The following is a 17,311-nucleotide window of genomic DNA, read 5'->3' on the forward strand; positions in this document are numbered from 1 at the left end:
TTCAAATGCATTATAAGAAGCTTGACAAACTCAGACTGTGACTGGATTTTCCCTTTGTTGATCTCTTTTATTCCCTCAGTATCTCAATTGAGAATTCAGTGGTTGGAAAATGGGAGAGAGAAGTCTTAAGATTTTTTTTAAAAAGGCTTTTTGTCACACTCTTATACAGTCAGAATAGGGAATTAGAATTTGGCTTTGAAGAGTTTGTCTTTGCTCCTTCTATTTTACATCTCTCATGACTCCTTTTATAATTGTTTTCTCAGGTTTGCACCTTCTGCTCCATCTCCTCACCACATCAGCCCCCGAAGAGTTCCAGCTCCTTCTTCAATAATGCAGAGAACACAGCCTCCCCATACCCAGCAGCCCTCAGGATCACACCTGAAGTCTTATCAGCCAGAAACAAGCTCTTTTCAACCAAATGGAATCCATGTCCATGGTAAGCAAGTAACTGTTAGTCCCTTGAGTTTTGAAAAGTGATGCTATGCTGTTGCTTTTAATTATAATAGTGTCTTAGTTACTACCTGTTGTAGCTTTCAGCTGTCCTGTTATATACCACCAAGCTTTGGCTTTCATGACTTTCCTCTAAAATTTCACACTTTATCAGCATGAAATCTTGTAGCATCTTCCTGGCTTTGGCCCTAAGATGGTATGACTTAGGATATCCACAAGTGGTCAGCCCAAGGTGATGATCCATTCATTGACCCATGGCTTTTAATACCTTGTGGACAGGTCCTAACAACAACATCTTGTTTCTTAGACAATAAACAGTGTAAAAGGCAACAGCAGGGGTTCTTTTTCCCCTGCCTGCCTCTCCTCTCACAGGTCTTTGCCCTCATTCCCATATGCCCAGATCCTTTGCATCCTTCAGGACCCAGATGAAATGGCACTTCTCTCTGAAGCCTTTCGTGATTTCCTTGCTGGACATAATCTCTCCTGGCTCTAAACTGGCTGCATATCACCTGTACTTCCGATACTACATATGCTTTCTCTCACTTGTAGTTTACTTCTCTGTGAGTAAAACTTGTCTTCATTGGTAATGTGTAAACTTCTTTCTAAAGTCAGAATTTTCTGACCCATTGTTCTTCCTTTTTGAGAATTTAGCACAGTTCTTCACATGTTGTAAAGACACATAAGTACTGGATGGATTCATGGAAGAAGAGGGAAGGAGGCAAGAGAAGTCATGATTGTTTTCAAAATGTGTTTAACCCAGAACATGCATGGAGAACTAAGTTTAGCTTAATTTCTTTTCTTTACTTTAGCCACTTTTGCTGACTCAGGTAGATATCTTAGTGAACATCCATAGAAAGTTGAGTTGTTAAATCATACAGACTCAAAGTATACATAGCCTTTTACTTCCTAGGGACAGATACACATTGTGTTTAAGCAGAAGCAATACTGTATATTTAAACTGAGTTTCAGCACCTGAGAAACATGATTCAGTTCTCCTCTGTCTGTCTCGTGCTGATTCCTGAGTTTGCTTTATATGAGTTATTGCTTGTAATTAATGGGTGATATCCCCCCAAAAATCTAAATCAGCATTCAAGCTGTGTATGGACAAGTGTGAATAACCTCCCAGGAGGGCAGAACAAAGCAGCACTACGGAGCTCAGTTTGGATAAGAGATCCATCGCCTCTCCCCTCTCCCCGATAGTAGTAGTCACACAAACATCCTCAACAAAACTTGGGCCTGTGCTATTATTTTTTACCTTCTTCTGCCAGTAAATTTCTGTCAATAAATTTCTTCTCAAGCTTTAGTTATGTGTTTTCTCAAACAAGAAATATTCCTTGAGTGCCTACTATGTGTAAAGAAATGAACATGTGAAAAAGACGAACAGAATACTCTACTTTCCAAGGGGGCTTCCCAACCCTGACAAGGAGCTCTTCTAATGTGGGGGAGATCCAGGTGCTCTGAAGCCACCCTCATCTGTGGGCGGAAGGCAAACAACAGAAGTTCTGGCTTTGTGGAATACAGGATAGGTCATTGATTCTAAGAGATGCAGTTTTTACCTTCATATTTTAACACTGCTAAAATCTGAATGTATCTCAGTCAGTGGCATTGTGGAAATTGGCAGTGATTTTTCTTTCTGGTGCTGTATAGAATAATGGAGCATTTCACAGTCAGTGGTGTCATAGTTCTGATGAAATGCAATATTACACACTTTGATTACAACTGTGAAGCATATTTTAAAATTTCAAAAATTAACCTACTTGTAGAAAAAAAAAAATTGGAAGGAAATTCTCCAAAACATTAACAGTTTTTTTTTTTTTAATCATGGTGGTAGGGTAATGGGTGATTTCCTGGCTTTTTTTCTTTTTTCTGCTTTCTAAAGAAATTCTAAAGAAGATTTTGGAATTAGACCAATTGGAATGCAAACACCAATCTACTCAGCTGTGTGACTCTGGACAAATTATTGAGCTTGAGTTCTCTTTCATTAAATGAGGGAAGTCTTACCTATCTTCTCTCATCCGTTGTTATGAGGATTCAATAAGGAAAGCACTTGGTACAGTGTAGGAGCTTAATTAATTAATGTTCTTCCTTCTACTCCTTTTTCTTTATCAGACAATTTGAGAATAGGAATAATATTTGTAGCCTTAGGGTAAGCATAATACTTGATGCAGAGTAGACATTTAGTAATTATTTACTGAAAAAGTGATTGACACTCTCTCATTCACCAAACAAATAATGAAACAAGATTCAAATAATGGATTTACCCTCTCATTTTGTCCTGCCTCTTAGCAAAAGACTCTTCTGCCATATTTCTCATTTTTAGTTGAATAATGAATTTTCACAAGTTTAGTTGAAACTTGAAATTGTGGGTTTTTGTTTTTCACCTTATTAAAAATTCCCATGTCTAACAAGAAACTGCTAATAGTGTTACGAATCCTTCCTAGTTGGTCCCCAACAAAGGTCCTTCTGCCCAGTGTTTTTGAGTCGATAGAACAAGACTGAGTTCATTTCAGAAGCAAAGGAAAGCTTCATTCTTTGATAAAAGAATAGAGAGGCCCCAATTCCTGCTCTATAGCATGGGCTCTCCCAGAAAGGCCATAAACCGGGCTTCTTTATAGGATTCTTTCCTCCAGAAGGGTGGGAGGAGTTCTTGCAGGTCCGGTGCAGCATTTCTGCAAATGGCATGCCGTCCTCATCTTGAATTGCAGTGTTGTACTCAATGCTTCTGCACAGTGCACACCAAGCTGAAGTGTCTGGCACAGCAGTTCTGCGCTGGGAGCTCTAATCCAACATGTTAAGTGCAAGGCCCACTATAGGCAAGTGAAACTAAACACAAAAGAAGAGGTTATACCTTATCTTCTCACCTAGGTTGTGTCCTGTTTTTCCTGGGGACCCCAGTGGACTTTGCCAATGACAATAGCAGCTCTAAAATAAATACATACAACAAGCCTTTCTGGAAGAGATCAAGATATAGTTATGCAAACTGGGAGATCATGACTCTTGCAGGAAGGTGGGCAAGTGGCTGCAGTGAAGAACTAGCAAAGGAAGTGTTCGTGGATTAGCTTCTGGGCCTCTGCTAGGATTTAAGAGTAGGGACCCAGATGTGTACTTACTTCCTCTGCCAAGCGTTTTTTTTTTTTTTTTAAATATGTTTCTAAAACTTTCTTGGCATGACCATTTCTTATCAACTATTCCTTAGGATAAGAACCAAATTGATCTAATATTTTTCAAGTGAGTGATTCAGTGCTAGGGGTGAGGGAAGCAGAGATCCTCTAACTGAGTTGCTGTTACTGACTATGCCTTTCAGCTTTGGTTGCACTAGTTTGCTTGATGGTATTATGTAGGATCTGGGTAAGAAGGAACTTCATCCCTGATAAAACTAGATTTTTAAAGCCCCAAGCAGTGTCAGGGTTGCTAACATGATAGCTACAGTGAATATTTGTTCTTTCTTTCAAGAAGTTCATGGCTTTAATGAACATTGTCACCCCCATCCTCTCTGTGCTCCCTGCAGTAGATAGTGTTCAGAGAAAAATGTCATCACTGTATTTTTAGATATGGGAACTGAGACATGGAAGAGTATTAAATGTCTAGGCATTGCTGCCTTGGCAAAGTACATGGGCATCATTAACAAGAAATCTACATTTCCAAGCCACTTTCTTAGTCTACCTAAGTCAAAAACACATCAAAATAAATATGATTAGTGTATATATCCATGAAATATACACTTGTATGTAGATGTTGTTGCATTACATAGAGCCATGAAAGGTTATTATTCAGAGGGGCTTTGGTCTAATAGATGAAGAAAATGTGGTCCATTGAGTTTTATTCATGCTGTACTAATTGGTAAGAGCTTAGATGTTGTGTGCTCTATGTATATATTTATTAAGAGGTATTGTGTAAAAGGCATACTGTGAAAAGCTTAATAGCACTGCTTTTTCAAGTTCCCTTAACTAGTGGATGACCCAGGACCAGAACTCAGTTTTGCTGATTCTGCATCTACTTCATCCATTCACATTGTCTTCATTAGTAAGGTGGATAAGGTGTCATTTCTTTTAATATTTGAATGCTGATAGCATTTACAGGTCTCTGTTTGGATGGCATCTCCAAGGTAACTTCCTAATACATTTTAGTCTTTTATTTAAGATGTAAACATAAGGACAACTCTTTCTAATCATGTAAGCTTATTCTTCTTTTCTTTCTCTTTAGGACTGTTCTCTTGCCTGGGCAAGCTTCAGCATTTTGCCTGGATTAGTTGCCTGACAGTTGATATTTGTACATTGTGTTATGGTACTAATGGATAATTTCTTTTTAAATGTCCTATTCACTCCAGGCTGTTAGAATGCCATGGGAATTCCTAGAACAGTATTTTAACAACCTTCCTCCTCTGGACCCGTCAAGGAGAGGCCAAATTCAATTCAACAAGTGTTTATTGATCATCCACTTTTGCCAGGCAAACATGAATGTTGTTTAATCAGTGCAATGTGATACATGCAATATCAGAAAGTATCAGAGGCTCCCAGTTTATTCAGAGGAAAATATCAGAGAAAGGGTTCTAGAGGTGACCTTGAATAGGCATTTGAAGATGAATAGATCTTTGGGTAAGCCAAGTGGCAAGCAGTATTCCAGGCAAGGGGAAGCAGAGTACACAGGCAAGAACACAAATGGCAGCATGGTGTATGCCTGGAGAGACGAGCCTAAGGCAGTTTGTGTGCGACTGGAATATACAGCTCAGCCAGGGAATATAGGGAGAGGAGGCTGAGGAGCCAGCAAGGCCAGCTTATAAAAGGATATGGGGCCACACTAAGTGTTATGCTGCCGAGTCAAGAAGCCAGTGTGTTATTTAGGAAACTCAGCTAGGGCATTGTGTAGAGAATGGAATGGGTGCGGTAGGAACATGACATCCTAACTCTAGGAATTAGATTGGACTGCCTGCGGAGAACACCAGAACAACAGTGTCTTACGTAAATGGTCTAGTTCACCCAGATATAACTGATAAATAGGGAAATGATGTCAGAATAATGTGGAACTCTGTTTGTTCACACACAATCTTTCCTATGCAAGAATAGCTGAGATGCAAGGAGGAAATGAAGAAGCCCTCAGCCTATCTGATGCACAGGCAGGATCCCTTTCTTTTCTCTTTTAATAAAATTTGAAAGGTGCACGATCCCAAAGCTGTCTCCCCAGAAAGGTACACACCAGGCCTGCCCAGCCTTCAGCTGATGACAGATTACAATTCTTCCAAAGTACTGGTTCTGTAACCTGCTATCTCAGTTCCTGCAAGCTGTCACTTCAAGTCAACATTTTTGTGCATTTTTAATAACCACCATAGAGCCTCTAGCCACACTGAACTGGCTGCCCAGATCTTCTCTTATTATTTTCTTATTCCTGCAATTAGTAAGTTTCTCAGATTTTGAATGGTCTGTCCAATTCTAGTTTTCCCAGAGAGCCTGTTATTTGTAATACATGTTTGTACAGAGCAAAGAGCTTCTCATGACTTGTTTATCATGTTATAGCAGCCTACCTAGTGGGCTCTTTCTCATGTGACAAGACATCTAAAAGTAACAGTACGGGGAGGCGAAGCAGCCCAATGGAACCAACAGTGTGCCAGCCTCCTCCAGCTTTCTGTTTGCTGTCTTTAACAGTGACTGCCATCGTCCACTGTGACCTCCATAGTGGTCACAATATGGATGCTGTTGTTCTCCATTCGTTTCTTGTGTCAGTTTCAGGCAAAAGTCAGGGGAAAGAGTGAAGGACAGGTGCACCCCAAACTTAACCCCATGGCCATCCTCACATGCAAGGGAGTCTGGGAAGACAGATATTTTACCGCATTGCCACACTTGACAAAATTGAGGTTCTGTTTATAAGTTTATTGGATAGACAAACTGCAAGATGTGCCAAAAATTCTCTGGAGCCATCTTCTTCTTTTTTTAGTTGAAGAATAATTGCTTAACAATGTTGTGTTGACTTTTGCCGTACAATAATGCAAGTCAGTCATAGTTATACATATGTGTGTGCTAAGTCACTTCAGTTGCGTCTAATTCTTTTGCAACCCTGTGGACTGTAGCCTGCCAGGCTCCTTTGTCCATTGGATTCTCCAGGCAAGAATACTGGAGTGGGTTGCCAGGCTCTCCTCCAGGGGATCTTCCCAACCCTGAGACTGAACCCTTGTCTCCTGCAACTGTATATACAGCTTGGGCTTCCCCAGTAGCTCAGCTGGTAGAGAATCCACCTAAAATGCAGGAGACCCCAGTTTGTTTCCTGGCTTGGGGAGATCCCCTAGAAAAGGGATAGGTAACCCACTATAGCATTCTTGGGCTTTTTTGGTGGCTCAAATGGTAAAGAGTTTGCCTGCAATGTGGGAGACCTGAATTCGATCCCTGGGTTGGGAAGATCCCCTGGAAAAGGGATAGGTCACCCACTACAGTAATCTTGGGCTTCTTTGATGGCTCAAATGGTAAAGAATTTGCCTGCAGTGCAAGAGACCTGGGTTTGATCCCTGGGTTGGGAAGATCGCCTGCAGGAGGGCATGGCAACCCTCTCCAGTATTCTTGCCTGGAGAATCCTTATGGACAGAGGAGGCTGGCGGGCTGCAGTCCAGGTGGTCTCAAAGAGTTGGACATGGCTAAGTTATTAAATACAGCACAGCACAACATGTACATCTCCCCTCCCCATTAAGCCTCCCTCCCTGCTTTGGAACAAATCTAATCTGTAGAATGGAACAATCTCACAGATTCATTCACATCGATTGCATGTTGGAAATCAGTGGTAGAGACTAGAGGCCTCTTCTGAGGGTTCTGCCTCGTTTTCTGCCCCTCTTCCTTATTCCCTTGGGTTTCTATACTTTACACTGCTTGCTGTTTTTTCATCCCTTTGGAGTTGCCAGTTTCCAACACGAAGATTTCCATCTTCCATGACCCAGTCATTAGGTTTCGTTAGGAAATAACCATGAAGCTGTCTCCCCAGCCTGAGCTGTTTGATATCAGGGTGGCAGCAGGGAGAAGTAGGAGCTGTCTCTGGTGGTCCATGCTCCTGTGGTTCATAAGCTGTCTTCTCATGATTTAAAGTGTGCCCTGCCTGCAGACCCCAAAGAAGCAAGCCAGTCAGCTCCCAGACACTAGTGGCATTTCTACACCTCACTGTGGAAAACGAAACATTTCCAGACACCAGCAGACCTCCAAGAACAAAACATGTTGTCAATGGCTTATCCTACCAAACAGCCCAACCATCTTTCAAACTGAGGAAACCTCAGAGCATTGATACTTAAATGAAATGGAGAGGCAGGTACAAGCTGAACTTCTTCCTCTGCGTTGGCTGTTTACTTAGCAATGATTGTGCAATGGTACTTTCCGGAAGAGTCCTATGGGTTAGGGCTATGACTGATCTCATTTGTGGAGGTTTATGGTGTTAAATGTTTAAAGCTTATTTTTTTAAGGCAAATTGTAGGGACAATAAACATACTTCCCTCCCACAGGAAATGTAGTCACATCTGCATATATGAGATTGTGAAATAACAAAGCAGTAAGTCTAGAAATTGTATTGCTTAGAACTTAAGCATCTGTCACAATTTCCCCTTGAAATCTCAGGAAGACAAATAAGACTTATAAATCAACATGTAAAAGTCTTCATTGAGAAAGTTGTGACATATTCACAAGGAGAATGAGCCAGTGAGTGTACTGCATGTTATTCTGATCAACAGCAGTTATAATCAGGAATAATTTTTGGTATCAGCCATGATGTTATTAATGCTTATGTAGTACTAGGGATTGATGATTAAATCCAGGGAAATTCTTAATTGCTCTTATATACTTAATTACTGAAAAATTATCCCAAGAGCAATTTTACATAGCTACTACTTGATAAATTCAGACAGTGTGCTAATTCTATAAAACAAAAGTTAAAATTAAGTGTTTATGAGTACAGTCAGAATTTCAGCATGTTGGGTTTTATGACAGGTGTGTAAAATGGTCATCTTAATCAGAGGAGCCGTTTGATCGATTATGGGAAACTAAACTATGTATAATCTACATATATAATTAAGCATCTGCACATACAAGCACACTCACTCATAGATTAAACTCCTGTATCAATAAGGATAACAGAGAACTGAATCAAGTAATCATCACTAAATTCTAAGTTTCCTGAGAACAGGAATTGTATCTCCTCACAATGCTTGGCATGTGGTAATACTTAATATGTTTATTGAATAAATATGAATTAGTAAAAAGTGGAGGAGTAAGAGAGAAATTTTGCCCAGGATTTCTTAAACTGGTTGTTGGAGCAAGCCATTGGCAAAATTGTGACTTGGAATCAAGTTTTCAAGGCCCCTCTTTTCTATGGGCACTTCCTCTTATTTTCCTGTCTGTCTCTTTAGATATCCAGTGCTTACCAACTGCCTGAGACTTCTACCTAAAGAAAATAGAATGATCTAATGATTCACTTATGCATTAAGGGAAATTTAATGCAGTGCTCTTTCTCATGAGTATTTTGCACATTTGGTACTGAGTGTCAAGCAGTGAAATTCTGAGCAGTGGCAGCCCTGTGGAAGAGAGATTTTGAAGCATTCACAGGGCCCATAGGGGCAAGTCCCTTGTTTTCAAAAGCACTTTTCAATTTTCAAAGCATTCCTAGCCTCAAGCTTACATACCCCAAATTTGGTCATATTATCTCAAAAGAGGAGATTTACAGAAGGGGAAATTGTGACTTGCCCAAGGTGATACAGGAAGAGAAACAGTGAGCTTTAGAAAAAAGCTGTAAGAAAGTCTGTAGAAAAAGTCTGTGGAGTCAGGCAGATCTGAATTGGAATCTTATGAGCAAGTCATGCAATGTCCTGAATCTAATTTTCCTATTTTATTTTTATTGAAATAGATTTGGTGTACAATATTGTGTTTTTCTCCTGCAGAGAAGCTCTATACAGTCAGCAAAAACAAGACCAAGAGCTGACTGTGTCTCAGATCATGAACTCCTTATTGCCAAATTTAGACTTAAAATGAAGAAAGTAGGGAAAACCACTAGGCAATTCCGGAATGACCTAAATCAAATCCCTTATGATTATACAGTGGAAGTGACAAATAGATTCAAGGGATTAGATCTGATAGACAGAGTGCCTAAAGAACTATGGACAGAGGTTCATAACGTTGTACAAGAGGCAGTGATCAAAACCATCCCCAAGAAAAAGAAATGCAAAAAGGCAAAATGGTTGTCTGAGGAGGCCTTACAAATAGCTGAGGAAAGAAGAGAAATGAAAGGCAAAGAGGAAAAGGAAAGATATAGCCATCTGAATGCAAAGTTCCAAACAATAGCAAGGAGAGATAAGAAAGCCATCCTAAGTGAACAATGCAAAGAAATAGAGGAAAACAATAGAATGGGAAAGACTAGAGATCTCTTCAAGAAAATTAGAGATACCAAGGAAACATTTCATGCAAAGATGGGCACACTAAAGGACAGAAATGGTATGGACCTAACAGAAAATAAGAAGAGGTGGCAAGAATAACAGAAGAACTATACAAAAAATATGTTTATAACCCAAACAACCTAGATGGTATAGTCACTCATCTAAAGCCAGACTTCCTGGAGCATGAAGTCAAGTGGGCCTTAGGAAGCATCACTACCAACAAAGCTAGTGGAGGTGATGAAATTCCAGTTGAACTATTTCAAATCCTAAAAGATGATGCTGTGAAAGTGCTGCACTCAATATGTCAGCAAATTTGGAAAACTCAGCAGTGGCTACAGGACTGGAAAAGATCAGTTTTCATTCCAATCCCAAAGAAAGGCAATGCCAAAGAATGTTCACACTGCCACACAATTGCACTCACCTCACACGCTAGCAAATAATGTTCAAAATTCTCCAAGCCAGGCTTCAACAGTACATGAACTGAGAAATTCCAGATGTTCAAACTGGATTTAGAAAAGGTAGAGTAACCAGAAATCAAATTGCCAGCATCTGTTGGATCATAGGAAAAGCAAGAGAGTTCCAGAAAAACATCTACTTCTGCTTTATTGACTATGCCAAAGGTTTTGACTCTGTGGATGACAACAAACTGTGGAAAATTCTTAAAGAGATGAGAATAGCAGACCACCTGACCTGCCTTCTGAGAAACCTGTCTGCAGGTCAAGAAGCAACAGTTAGAACCGGACATGGGAGAATGGACTGGTTTGAAATTGGGGAAGGAGTATGTCAAGGCTATATATTGTCACCCTGCTTATTTAACTTATATGCAGAGTACATCATGCAAAATGACGGACTGTATGCAGCACAAGCGGGAATCAGGATTGCAAGAGAAATATCAATAACCTCAGATACAAATGATAGCACTCTTATGGCAGAAAGTGAAGAGGAACTAAAGAGCCTCTTGAAGAAGGTGAAAGAGGAGAGTGAAAGAGCTGGCTTAAAAATCACCATTCAGAAAACTAAGATCATGGCATCCGGTCCCATTACTTCATGGCAATAGACGGGGAAACAATGAAACAGTGACAGACTTTATTTTCTTGGGCTGCAAAATCACTGCAGATGGTGACTGCAGCCATGAAATTAAAAGACACCTGCTTCTTGGAAGAAAAGCTATGACCAACCTAGACAGTATATTAAAAAGTAGAGACATTACTTTACCGACAAAAGTCCATCTAATCAAAGCTATGGTTTTTCCAGTAGTCATGTGTGGATGTGAGATTTGGACCATGAAGAAGGCTGAGTGCCAAAAAATTAATGCTTTTGAACTGTGGTGTTGGAGAAGACACTTCAGTGTCCTTTGGACTATAAGGAGATCGCACCAGTCAATCCTAAAGGAAATCAGTCCTGAATATACCCTAGAAGGACTGGTGCTGAAGCTGAAGCTCCAATATTTGGCCACCTGATGCAAAGAACTGACTCATTTGAAAAGACCCTGATGCTGGGAATGATTGAAGGCAGGAGGTGAAGGGGACGACAGAGGACAAGATGGTTGGATAGCATCACCAGCTGAATGGACATGAGTGTGAGCAAACTTGGTGAAGTTGATGAAGGACAGGGAACCCTGGTGAGCTGCAGTCCATGGGGTTGCAAAGAGTCGGACACAACTGAGCATCTGAAAATCAACAACAATGTTATGTCAGTTTCAGGTATAATGAAATCTGACTTTGACATACATTATGAAATGATCATCACATGTCTAGTAACCATCTGTCCCCCTACAGTATTATTTACCATATTCCTTATGCTCTAGCTTTTTGTATAACTAGAAATTTGTACCTCTGAGTGTCTTTAACCTGTTTCACCTAACACCCTCCCCTCTACAGACTACCCATTTGTTCTCTCTCTGAGTTTGTGTTCATTTTGTTTTGATTCTTTTTTTTTTAAATTCTGAGTATAATATGAGGATAGTGATATTTCTCTTTTAGAGTTGGTATAAGATTGCAAGAAAATGCCTGGTTTGTAGTGTATGTTCAGTTAATTAGAGATTTTAATACTGTTGTTATTTTTCTACCATGCACCAGATTCTGGGTATGCTGGTTACTTCCACTTATATTGTTTAATCCTCACAATAACATTAAATAAATATAATCTAGCCTCCCAGGTGAGACTTTGCCCCCAGTCACATACCTAGTGAGTATCAGAGCTGGTATTATAAACACAATCTGACCCCAGAGCCCACACTTTTTCTCCTTCATGATGATGCTTGTAGATACAGTACTGTGGGAATTTTTAGTTACCTGGGAATTATTTTTGTGTGAAATTTAAATGTGAACCATTAAAGATGAGGTTATTTATAGAACTAAAATTATTGCTAGCAATACAGGTACAATGATTCATGAGACAAAGTGATTTCCCACCAACCACTTGTGTTGTATCTTTGCATACTGATTGCTGAAAATGTCTGCCTTTTCCTTCCCGCTGTGTCAGGTGGGATGGTGCATGCTTACATTGCCCTTTCCCATTAGTCCTCATAACATTTCTATAAAGAAGGCATTGTTTATTCCAATTTTACAGCTGAGGAATCTGAATCACTAAAACGTTAAGTAACTTGCCCATGATTTCTTAATCTTGAAATGATGGAGTTGGAAACTATACCCAGGACCATCCGACAGCGGAGTCTGTGCTCTTACCCCTGGATTAAGAGCTATCACAGTCCCTAAAGGGAAGGGAGTGCTAGCTCTCTGACTGCCCCAGTGGTGTTACCCACAGGTGTGTATATGTGTCTGTGTGTGTGTCTGTGTGTGTGTGCATGTGCACATATGTGTGCATTCTCTCATGTGCCATGTTTGCTCAACACATGTGCTGGGGGAAACTGCTTGGAAGCCTGATTACTAAATCAACAAGCCAGGTTTACTGGACTCTTAGCACATTCCTTAAATGCAGTTTTTAAATTAGAAAAAAGTTTGCCTTTTCATCTTTTAAAGGTGCTTAGTTAGGGTCCTTAAGTTTATGAAGAGCTTAATTTGCTTCCCAGGCTATGTTCACCTTAACCACTGCTTAAAGGCAATGACTGTTAAGATTGGTAAGTATTCTTTTTAGACCTTTAAGAATACTTCTGAAATGAAATATATGCATGTATATGTACATGACATCTGCCCTGTTATAAAATGGCCTCATAATAAGCATTCTATTTTATGACTTTTTTTTTAACTTAACAAAATATATGCTTTTGCTTTCTGGGCCAATGTATGTAGATCAACTCCTTTTTAATTAAACAGTACTTAACAAAAACTTATCATCATTTTTTCATCATCCCACTGTTGAAAGACATTTATTTTTTTCACTTGTTGCTTTTATTAACAGTGCTATATTACATTTCCTGGTGTATACTGTGTTTATACAAGCACTCTCACACACATGCATATCTTTCTGCATACTTTGTTTAGGGAATATTTCTAAAAGCAAAATTGCTAGGTTAATGGTTATATACATTTTATAGCTGGATAGGTACTGCCATATATTCCTTCACAAAGTCCGTAGCAATTTAGACTCAACAACAGTGCATTAGACCACTCATTTCCCCACCCTAGATATTGCCAGTCAGTTTAATCCTTGCCAATTTGTACAGCAAAGTTGTTTTGATTTTTCCTTTGGTTAGTAATACAAGTGAGCATGTTTTAATATTTTTATTGAGCTCTAAAGGTGATTTACTGATAATAGGAATTAAGTAACAGGCACTTGAAACTACTTAAGTGGTTATATTATTTATTAAGCAGTTCGCTTGCTCTTTCACTTGCCAGTCAGGTTGTGCCATCGGCAGTAGGGCAGTTTGTTTTCTCAATTGGATCTCAAAAATGTATTGAAGAGAAGGAAAATATCCAGTAAATTTGTTTCATTGACCATTGTGACTTCTCTGCCAGTTAACTTAAAAACTATAGAAAAGTGTTTAATGGACATTATTACAGATTTAGTGCTTTTTTTAATTCTTTGAGAGAAGCAGTGACATTTTTTCCAGAAGCAAATGTTTTGTCTTGTATCTGAAACTCGTAAAGTTTAGCCTCTAATGAATTGAACTCTTAAAATCAAATTAAATGTTTTCTTGTAACTCTATTTTAGGGGCTGCTCAGTTGAAGTCTTCAAGTCTGAACATATTCATGGCAATCCATGTCTTGTAATTCTTGTGTTTTAATTGGAATTTTCCTTATAAATATGATAAGCAACTCATGGTTTAGAAGGAAAAGTGTGAATAACTTTGGTTGGAGTTTCCTTAAAGGGAAAACCCCGTGCACATCAGAAACATCTGTGTTACTGGTAACACAGCCACTGCATTAATAAAACAGAGCAACAATACAACACTAGAATTGGTTTGATCTGTGCCCATTCAGATAATCTGGGCTCAGAGCATGTTGCAAAATGATCCTAGTTCCCTTAGAATTTCTAGATGATTTACTTACAATTGTGAGTGTTCTTTTTCATTGCAGAAATTTTTTGCTTTCTAACCAGATTGTTCTGATGAAACTCTCTATTTAGTTCTATTGCAAAGTCTTTGAGAACTAGACCTTAAAGATGCAAGTTTATCAAAGTAAATAAATTCAGACCTTTTGTTAGGTCATTTAAGTGTAATGACCAGCTACTCCTCTCTTATTAATACATTTCCCCACAAACCCAATCTCATATCACACATCCTAAAGCAAAGCTTCAGATTCTTTAATTCTGTCCTCAGTATGGCATAATGATTCCAAAGATTGAAATTATCCAAGTATTTACCCCCAAGGTTGTTTGTGTCTGTGGTTCTGGGCTGATGTAGTGCTTTTATCAATACCATTGAGGTCAGTGATAGTAACTACATTTATATTACAAATATAAATAAACATAAACATACATAAAACAATGTATGTTTTATAAATTACTCTTAGGTACAAAATCATTTTCAGTGCCTGGAAACTAAAAGGAACAGCTCAATGAAATACTTTTTGGATGAACACCTGAATCCTCATTATAACTTTATGAAGAGAGTAAAAGATATGTTTCTGCTCCTATTTAGAAATGAAACTCAGATTAGTTGACTGAGTTCCTTGACCTTGGGATGGTTTTCTCAAAGAGTGCAAAGTTTTCTGTGGATGAGTTGAGTCACTTGATTCTCCTGCCCACTCTTGTTTCTCTTCAGATTCGGTGGCCTCCTGATGTATAGCAGAAAATGGTGGCTTAGAGCAGCAAAATTCTCCAGGTCACCTTGATAGAGCCAGTTGTATTTCTATCATTTTTGTTTCTCCCTCAATTAAAAGAAAAATTTCAGTGTTAGAAAGGGAAGTGAAGTGAAGTGAAGTCGCTCAGTCACGTCCAACTCTTTGCAACCCCATGCGCTACAGCCTACCAGGCTCCTCAGTCCATGGAATTTTCCAGGCAAGGGTACTGGAGTGGGTTGCCATTACCTTCCCCTAAAGGGAAGTCTCTTTATTTTTTTCTGAAACTGCTGATAGGCTATTGTGTACAGGTTCACAGATCAAAATCTTTGAGCTCAGCCATGGTTCCTCTTACCATCAGTATCTTCAGCAAAGGCTTTTCTTGTAGGATCCTTCACTCATACACTTATTCTCAAATATTCAGCTTCTGTTATGTGCCAAGTCCTGTTTGGTGTGTTAAAGCTACATCAATAGAGAAAATGGACAAAAATCCCTGCCTGCCCAGAGCTCATACCTAAGGGATGATCTTAGCAAGCAAAGCCTTTGAACTCAACCATGAGAGAATATTCCTCATGACCCATATGTAGGCAAGAAATCACGTCATCTATTTAATCCGTCTAGCACTTGGCACAACTGAGATGCCTATTATATACTTAAAAATTAAGAGTTTGGTATTCAGTGGGATGAGAGTAAGAAGGAAAGGAAAGACCCTGCAGACTAGACATACTCATCGGAGTGTGACCCCCCAGGCGGCAGTGAGAAGAAGACTATCCAGCTGGAGGGGTGGAGCAGAGGATGGCAGATCATAAATTTGGTTATCCACATTAGTAGTCAGTGTCCACAAGGTCTGACAAGATGAAAAGGCAAATTTCCTGGTGGCCAGATGGGAGGAAGTGACAGGAATTTGGGGATACAGTGACAAACATCAGGTTTTACAAATGCAAAGCCTTCTCTGCTTTGTCAAACCCACCTATATAGATTTCTTTTACTTCAAGTCCAGATTTCATCTCAACATAATATTCTAGACAGTAGCTTTTGGGGCAGCTTAACAGTGTGTAACAGGGACTTAGCTGAGGGGCAGAAGTCCAGTGTGAGAAACAATCAAGCTGTTGATGCAAGTGTGAGATAGTGCCCACCTGTAGAGATTAGGATGCTGGAAAACTGTATAGTCATAAACTTGGATTTGGGGAAACAAGAAATCACCTAGTTAGTGGAACGGATATAATGTGGGAGCTTGGTTACAGCTAGACATCAGAAGTGTAGGCCACAAGATCAGTGTGAGGCCATCAGTAAGACCACGACTTCTGAGTCACTCAGATGAGGTCCTATGATTTCACCTTGCCCAAGAACTTACATGTGAGAGAATGGTACCGGGGTGGAGACAGAGGTCATCTTGATCCATCTGTAGTGCCGAGTCACTTTGGGACAGCCATTATCACTTCATCCCCAAGAGCCCCTGGAATCCAGCAGAAGGGGCTGGGAGTTAGCCTAGGGGGAAAAGATGCCCAGTAGAAGAGCTCTCCTTTTGCATTCCAAATGAAATAAGAGCTGTTCTGTTTTTTTCTATTGCTATTTCATTTGGGAAACTTTCCAAAGATTGAAAATCATCTAAAGATGTTCTTAGGGCTTAGCCTATTATAGAGCCCAGATGGAGCTGATGCTGTGGCTTCCAGTTTAAGAATCTCAGGCCTAGACTCTAAGCGTAGGACTCAGTGCCCCCTTACCATGGTTCCCAATTGGAGATAATCCAAAGGAAGCAATTGGCCAATGCCTGAGGAAGCACTTTCCATCTTCCTTCTCCCTCTACCTTCTGGGGGAAGTCCTGTAAATGCAGGACAGCCTAAAAGCTGTAGAGAGCCAGGATGGCTCTCAGGGGAGGCTGCAGCATTTTATGTTAATGTCCCTTTTAATCTCCATCTGGAATCCTCTTCTCTGCCAGACCTTTCTTCCAGCAAATCTTGCTTGGAAGGACAAGGGAAGATAGAATTAAATCTTCATTCTTTGCCATGCTTTCCTTGTTCTGTTTTAGACTCAGCTACTCCTAAGTCAAAGGGTTGCTTGTGAACTTTATGCAACATAGTTTGATTCAATTGAGGGCAAATTTACCTTTGTACTCAGAGAAGGTAGGATGATAAGTAACACCAAGCTTATAATGAGACAGAACTAGGTGGAATTTTCAGTGTGTTTTACTGTTTGCAAAATATTCCCACACTTATTTCATTTGATCCTTGTGGTCGCCTAGGAGGGGTATATACACCGGCAACACAGTGACCTTCTCTCATGGAGAAATTCC

General features: G+C 39.7%; 1 protein-coding gene across 10 annotated transcripts in view; it reads left to right on the forward strand.

The window, feature by feature from the left end:
- The window catches only part of GLIS3 (GLIS family zinc finger 3), a 674,355-nt gene that overhangs the window by 640,229 nt on the left and 16,815 nt on the right, over window positions 1-17,311 (forward strand). For all 10 annotated transcript variants that reach the window (XM_081502011.1, XM_081502031.1, XM_081502068.1 and 7 more), the window contains one exon: window positions 264-436. In XM_081502011.1, coding sequence (XP_081358137.1) covers window positions 264-436 — 173 coding nt within the window. The remainder of the gene's footprint in view (window positions 1-263; window positions 437-17,311) is intronic.

The sequence above is a fragment of the Giraffa tippelskirchi genome, chromosome 1, assembly GCF_054371585.1.
Source record: "Giraffa tippelskirchi isolate mGirTip1 chromosome 1, T2T-mGirTip1v1.2.pri, whole genome shotgun sequence".
Lineage (NCBI taxonomy): Eukaryota > Metazoa > Chordata > Mammalia > Artiodactyla > Giraffidae > Giraffa > Giraffa tippelskirchi.